The sequence below is a fragment of the Amblyomma americanum genome, chromosome 1 (assembly GCF_052857255.1).
Source record: "Amblyomma americanum isolate KBUSLIRL-KWMA chromosome 1, ASM5285725v1, whole genome shotgun sequence".
NCBI classification, from domain to species: domain Eukaryota; kingdom Metazoa; phylum Arthropoda; class Arachnida; order Ixodida; family Ixodidae; genus Amblyomma; species Amblyomma americanum.
In genome coordinates, this window is record NC_135497.1 from 215,573,138 (window position 1) to 215,580,954 (window position 7,817).

Here is a 7,817-nt window from a genome sequence, read left to right on the forward strand (position 1 = left end):
TACACGTAACATGACTTTCGAAAGCAGGTGCCAACACAGCCTTGTATTTTAGTAGCACTAGCGGTTACCTTTTATGCTTTCAGTAACACACACCAACGAAGAATGTTTACTCATTGTATTCTGTCCTGTAGTCACCAGTAGTATAAAATAAAAAGTATGTTCCCTTATGCTTTCTTCATTTTCAATGACTGTTTGCTCCTTTCGAGAATATAGCCTTCGCATAGAATAGCCTTAACACGAGGCACAATAAAGCTTTTCCTAAGGTGACTTTCAACTTAACTATCAGTCAATTTTCCACCCATGGTCGAATAAGCCTAAAAAACAAGCGATTCTGAAAACTGCAGCCTTTCTGTTCTGTAGGTAAGAGCAAGCGTGATAATGTTATTCGTGCTGAGCAGCGCGTTCCCTTACCCTGGCTGCTTTCGCTGCCTGATGCGACACACCATTCGAAACTTTCCACCTCTGCGCTGCTTTTGGCGGCCCTGGAAGTCTTCGATATAGCTGTGCCCTTTTCAGCTCCGGCGTGAAACCCACGTAAAAATCTCCGGTGAGAATATCCTTGCTGCCATCTACCCATCCGGCTCCATTCTAAGGCCGCAGCACCACCACTTAAGAGTACGTGAATTGAACTCGGTAAAACTAATGTAAGACGAAAAGGATGCTCTGTACCCTAACCCTTTATGCTGCGGTAGCCGGCACCACTTGCAGTTGCACGCATCGACTACCAGCGCACAGGCTATCGCTGCAATTTGAGTCGCTTGCCAGCTGTTCACCAGCTACAGCACATGCAGCCTTAACATTATTCACAAATCTTTATAACTCCCGTGAGTGCAGGCATTATTGCAACAGGGCAGAAAACATGAGAGAGAAAGGAAGATAAAACGCAAACACAATAACACAAATGAAACTGCCGCTCGCTTCTTGCCTAGCAGTTTTCCGAGCGTCAAGTCCGAAGCTTGTTCATAGGGCAAGCGAAACGCCGAAGTAGAAAAATAACTGAAGATGCCCCTTTTCCTCATGCGCGACCAGCACGAAGCACTGACGGCATACTGCCCGGGCATCGGGCGCTGCGTCCGGTCTGCTCTCTGTGCTTCATGAGGAGGGTCGTCAACGTACTGCTAGAAGCAGCAGCCGCAGCAGCTCGCTCAACGCCCACTCACGTGCCGCAGAGGTAGGTGAGAACGTACATATACCCCGGTCAGGCAGGAGACCTCCCAGATATATGAGACACATCCGGTAGACGAGGGTCACTCGGATCGCAGCCCTCTTAGCGTGCTTTCGTACAAAATCCAGACCGGAAATCCCCTGGATGCATATGTGACGGGCAGCAGGACGAGCGAGGCCATCTCGAGGGCAGATGCTTGGCGGTCTGGCTGACTGTGTTAGTATGGTCTGGATTTGCCCGCAATTTCTGGCCACGGGAAACACTGTGGGTGCAGGGACGGAAACAGTGCCCATGGCCCGGCCTAGTACCGGAATTAGAGCCTGGATGTGAGCACTCGGAAAAGCAGGCCGAAAATTCCGGCAGCAAGCGAGGTTGACGACGCGTGGTTTAGTAGCGGCACAACGAAAGCGAATGAAGCATTCAACCCGCCGGCTGATTCAGTAATTATGAGCACCACAACCGGCGACCCCTCCGAGCTGACGGTGTGGTGGACAAACTCGGCAGTTCGCCGACTGCCCATCACTCATTCAGCTGGTTGAGGTCATTACAAATCAGAGACGGTCGCAGACGAGGCTCCATTCACTGACGGCACTGGAGCCACGAAGTGCCGGGTTATGGTCTGGGTCGGTGGAGGTCACGGCGCGGCCGTAAGGAACAGCCGGAACCGTGGGCTTGAGCGGCACGCAGGGGCTGTCCGAGCAGTCGCCTACCAGCTGCTGGACCGGCCGTTTCCATTCGGCAGCATTCATGTTGGCGTAGGCTGCTGGCCAGTGGTCCATGACTAGGGCGCTACACTGCAATTACCAGATTGGCGAGCTTCAAATGTAGATGAAATGTAGGCGCAAAGTGGCGCTACGAATATGGGGCGCATAGAAAGGCCAGGCGAAATTAGCTAAACGATCGTTCCTCCTGGCAAAAAAGATAATATGCTCGATCAGCACTCCTCGAACAGGTGGTAGTAGCTCGCGATGTAAAAGATGTGGGCATTATGGATGGTCCATTTCTTGCACTGCGAGCGCTGCTCAACAGAAAGCTATGTCTATTCAATACAGAGGTCATTTGCTCTTTTCTATCAAGCCGTACCCCTTGACACACCGTTGACGGCTACAGGATGAGATAATATCTGCCAGGGAGGGAGTGATGTCCGCGTCCCGTGCGCTTCTGCCGATTTATAATTCCAATGGAATGCGAAGGCTGCTAATTATATGCGATGACCTCCTATAACGTGAATCTCTAAAAGGCATTAACGAACATGGGGCTATTTGTGGCAGCGTGAAAATTTCGACAATAAATCAGTTTCGCAGAGACAGCTTTAATAGATGACTACAGAATTAGCGTAGAAAACAGGACGTACCAAAGAGAAGAGACAACACGACCGTTAGTGCTTTCTCTCCTCTTCCATGCGTCCTATTTATTTAGCTAATTCTGTAGTCATAGATACCAACTAGCCCAACTTCATGGGCTGAGGAGCTTTTAGATGTTCATTTTTTTTATATTACTCTTAATAAATGGTGACATCCTGGAAATCATCTATTGGCTATTTACCTGTAATATAGCCTGTTTAGGTAGTAGGTTGTAGTCCCAGGTGGTGCAGGGTAAGATGCGGCCGCAAGAATATGCAGGAGCAGGGAGCTCTCGCAGTGTACGGTGACTGCACGAATCGTCGCCTTCGAGCAGCACGGCCAGCCATTTACATTCGGTAGAGTTCATGTTGGCGTAGGCTGCTGGCCAGTGGTCCATGAATAGTGCGCTACCCTGCAATGGCCAGATCGTGAGATACAAATTCATCTGACCTGTATGCACCAATTGGCGCCAGGAACATGGGCAACACGGTAAAAATGTCCAAGAAATTACACACCGGCATTGCCGACAATGACGTCTGGAAGCAGAGCAGCGCTCCGTGTGCTACATAATCACTGGTGGTAACTGGTCGCAATGTAAAATAACTGGGAATCTACCTTTTGCGCAGTACAGTGCCTCGCACTGCAAGCGCTGTTGAGAAGAAGGCCACGCCGATTAAACGAATAGGTCATCTACAGCTTTAATACGGGTAGCATTTTGTTAACAGGTTCCAGTGATCTACGGCAGTTAGAGGCTGCTTAAGCAGGGTACTGCGTCCCATGACAGGCGGAGCTTGCTTCCATTGCCTGCTCTCTCGCGGCCCGACTGCGGTTACCTCGACAGGGCACAGCCTTAGTCCTGCAGCGGTGCGCTATCCTTTAGCTTACCGCACAACTTGTCTCTCTGCAAGGAATGAATGGTTTTGATAAATACGCATCGTTGGGCCTACATCTCACTCTTCACATATCACATCTCAACTCTCTCGCACTCTTGGCCCACATCTGTTCGTGTCAGTTGGCTTACCCAGAGGCGTGCTGCTCCATGGTTGTGAAAACACAAAGGCCTTTCCATGGCGCTTAGAACATACCTTGAATCCGAGCGCAGTGCAATGACACTCTTCATTACGTTGCCTCAAAAGTGTGTCTGCTGTCTAGGTTCTGCGCTAAGCGCAGGCTCCCAAGCACCGAAGGGCCGCGGTCAGCCATCGCCACGCGCGCAGTCCTGCACCGTTGCGGCGTACACTGTCTCCTCATGGAGAAGATCGGAGGGCCCCAGAGAAACAGGGCTCTATTTTCAGAAATAAGACATTTATTGAGATCGTCCTCATACGACACCTAATATTTCCGAATCACCACGTCCCGGGACGAGATAGAAGAACAGGCTGAGCCCCACGCACAGGGTGGCACAGACAGCTGGCGCTGTCAGCAAGGAGATACAGGAGTACGGCTGTGATCTCTCGAGTAAGCCTGTGTTCATCCAGGGACGGGGTGATGCGTAAATATCAAATTTCATTTGAGGACGACCTCAATAAACGTCTCATACCTGAAATTAGAGCCGTGTTTCTTTGCGGCTCTCCGGTCTTTTCCCTGCGGAGACTGAGTGCATTCCGCAACGGTGCACAAGTGTGCGCGTGGCGACGGCCCACCGGCGACCTTCGGCTCGCGCGGAGCTTCAACCCGCGGTGCATGGCAGCCTGCGCATACCACAGAACCTAGACAATAGACACACTTTTGGGGCGACGTAGAGTGTCGTGGCACTGCGCACGTATTCAAAGTATGTCCTAAGCGCAGTGGAAAGGCCTTGTGAATTCACAACGCCGCATAAAAATTGTCTAGATAGGAAAACTCGGTTTGCTGGTGTTTCCATAGCCAATGAGCAGCACGCCTCTGGGTGAGCCAACTGACAGGACCAGACGTGGGCCAAGAGTTGGAGTGAGATGAGATGTGATATGTGAAGATTGAGATGGGGGCCAAGCGATGCATAGTTATCCAAACCATTCATTCCTTGCCGAAAGACGAAGGTGTGCGGTAAGCTCAACGAAAGCGCACGGCGGAAAAAACAATCTATTAGCATGCAACGACAAGGCCCACCACCCTCATACCTTCCCGGCGAATCGTTTTAAGTGAATACTAGCAGATAAAGGCTAAGGTCTGGCAGCAGACGCCACTGCGCCGTGTTTAATGCTTCGCTGTGATGTGAACAGCGGGGTGACGTGCTTAGAAGTGCGTGCAATCCTGCACCAGCCCGATATTCGAGAAATTCAAGTGAAATACTGAGGCATAGGTATGAGAGGTTGCTTCGAAGGAACGATAAGGAGCCTCAGATAGAATAATTCAAGACATACTATGGTATGACTTCAGCATAGCACACACTATAGTTCCTGTTGCTCGATGTGTTTGCATCGAAACTGCAGCATACCTGAAAACATTTGCTCCAAAAAATGCAAGCGAAAGTGCGCACCGAACTGTGCCGGGACGAAAAGAGCGGAGCGGGTATACGCAGTGTGACTCATGCCTACTTGCAATGAGTACGACTTGGAATTTACAAGACGTGGCCGAGGCTTCCTTCAGAATGTAGTGTGAGCTCAGTGGTGCTGAAAAGCTGTGCGCCGAGCTGAGATTCCGACAGGCGAAGCGTTTGCAGCAATGCACCATGGTGCGCTTGGAAGTCCCGTGATGCGCAAACAGCAGTAAAGTCGATTCCGGCGAGTTGCTAGTTATACTGAGCGCAGCATATACATTCGCTTTGCACAAGAGCCGACGTACGGCATTATAAGACCACTGGCTATACGTTCACGAATATTAACCTTGGAGGGAGTATTTTTCCACGGCGGCAATTTTTTGCTCAGTATATCCAGTGGACAGCAGCATGCAAGTAACCGACGCAGGAGATCTGCCACGAGAATCTTTCCGAACCTTCTTGATCAAACTAATGCAAGCCGCAACAAGGGCTGTGGTCTCTCCTTATCGTGGGCCTGGCGTACGCATCTACTTTGCGTTACCTTGAAGCTCTCGGCGTGGCTGGCGAAATCGGTGCGTGCCATGAGGGCGCTCGCGAGGGCGACGAGCTGGAAGCGGCCGTCGTCGCCAAACGGCCCCTCGTCGGAGCTCTGCGCCACGTCCTCCGCCTGGCGTGGGCCCTGACCCTTGCGTGCGAAGCTAGCTGACTGCCACGTCGGCTGCGCCTGGGTCTCCAAAGGTCTGAGCGAACGGAGGACACGCCGGCTGGAAAAGAACATCATTCCTGGAGGGCTGCGCATTCTGAAGTGCTCACGCGTCTGGATCTGCGCGAGCGCGCGGTGTCGCGGGGCCACGTCACGCTTATCCGGCCGCTGCTCTCCTTCGTCATCGTCCACTTCCTCTCGCAGGTATCGGTCATAATTTGTGAGAGCGGGTATTATGTGAGCGCCCGAGCCGGGACCGCTGTCTATCCTGTATTGATTTGGTTAAGGCGCTGTTCGGTGCCTTAGACGCCAAACATATTGGATGGCTGCCCGCACACGCGCTAGTAAGAAGAATTGGCATAGACTGACACGCTTTCAGTGTGTTACGACCTTGCGCCAATAAATACTTTTTCACTCACATCGCATGCCCCATTGATGGCGGCAGGCTACTTGCACCACACCTAAAAGGACTTGCGCGTTCAGGAATGCCTGTATGCCGTGTCTTACTCAAGAACCCGTATACGTTATAGGAGCTGAGAGGACACGAAAAAGCTCAACTGTGTCGCCGCCTGGCGACAAGACCTCTCACTGATGGAAGCATCGTGCAGGTTGCGTATTGGGAAGTGCAGAGTACCTTTCGCTTAGTGGCTCTATGATTATGCCGCGTAGAATTACAGCTTTTTCGTGACTTGCGTGTTCCGCGAAAACTTCATGTGCGTACACTGATCACCCGTTTCTACCCAACGGGCCTTTGTGCTCAATTAGTCGCTGGAATTTCGCCTAAATTTTCGCGATCGTTGTGGCAGTAGTTTCTTAAAAGTTGCTTGCCGAAAAAAAAAGTCACGATACTCGTGAATGCGCACGCAGCACACTTTCGCAGAACACAGCCATCGCTTCCCCGCAATGCCCTCATCCTCGGGCAGAAAACGTCATTTATGCGGAGCGAACGATCAAAAAACACCACCGCGCAAGCGGTACTCCCTGCACTAGCTGCCCCCGTTGAATAGGTGTTTGAAATTGAACGGACCTTCAGATCATTGGTTCCCAGGCGTCGCGTGCCTAATGGCTAAAGAATAGGAAAAGGTATCCCTTGCTGCGTCTCGCCTCCTTTCCCTGTCGAAATCCGCGACAGAGTTCTATCTTGAACGGTTCTTGAAGTACTGGAGCCGGGTTCCTAATACCGTAACAGAAAAAAAACGAAGAAGGGCTTGTTCCACGTAAAAAAATCTCGCACGAGTGTCGTTATGTGATACCGGGGTCAAGGCTGTATCACTGACATCTTCGAAAATATTCCGTCACACATTATATTATATGCAAGGAGTGCGTTATTTATGTTGAAATCGACACTTGCCAAATGATACAGAAATAATGGAAGAACACTTAGCTAAGGCAGCGCACTGGTGTCTGTGGTTCAACATGCATTGCACCACAGACAACATGACGGAAATGTGATCATTCCATCTTCATAACCAACGGTCACTTCCAAAATAATGCAGAGTGCGTTTCCGGAATCAAACACCTCGCACTCATTACCTGTAGAAAATTCGGCGGTACTTAATTAGTATGCTGGAAAATACCGTAGGTGTGCTCGTGCATGAACGGGAGGAACATACTTCATCAAGTGACGCATCAGAAGAGCTAGAACACCTAATCGTGCCCCGTATCATTCTCGCCTTGAGTGTGCATTTCAGAAAAGATAGGCAATGGTATACAAAATTATGAGCACAAAGGAATATGCACCCAGTGTTTCATTTTACCACTATGCTCCAAATGAAACACACATATCGATTATGCAATATTGGTAGAATTTTTTAGTTATTTCCCGGGAAGTTAGGGGGGGGGGGGGGGGGGGCTTTCGTTTTTGCACCTCAGGTCCATTCTCTGTTTTGTGCCTCCAATTCGTGACCCTATCAGGAATATTTTTTTGAAAAGTTAGAACAATATCAAAATCTATACAGCCATATTCGTCATTATCAACTACGATCACTTTTCGAGTACCAGTGGAAACAAAAATACAAGCTAAGAGTGAGTCGCCAACAAGCATCAGTATTATTCAACCCAAAACTTTCGTTTCAATAGATTTCATTACTCTGCAAAACGGGAAAGACCATTTTTCAAGCATTCCGCCCCAAATAGGCTGGCCACCAA

The 7,817-nt window shown here is 50.1% G+C and overlaps 1 protein-coding gene across 1 annotated transcript; it reads right to left on the reverse strand.

The window, feature by feature from the left end:
• Positions 1–1,716: 1,716 nt before the first annotated feature.
• LOC144115721 (uncharacterized) lies at positions 1,717–5,744 on the reverse strand. The gene is made up of 3 exons (XM_077650202.1): positions 5,508–5,744; positions 2,711–2,920; positions 1,717–1,959 (listed from the first exon to the last, which is right to left on the reverse strand). The coding sequence occupies exons 1-3, from the start codon at positions 5,742–5,744 to the stop codon at positions 1,717–1,719; spliced, it is 690 nt and encodes a 229-aa protein (XP_077506328.1).
• Positions 5,745–7,817: the final 2,073 nt, after the last annotated feature.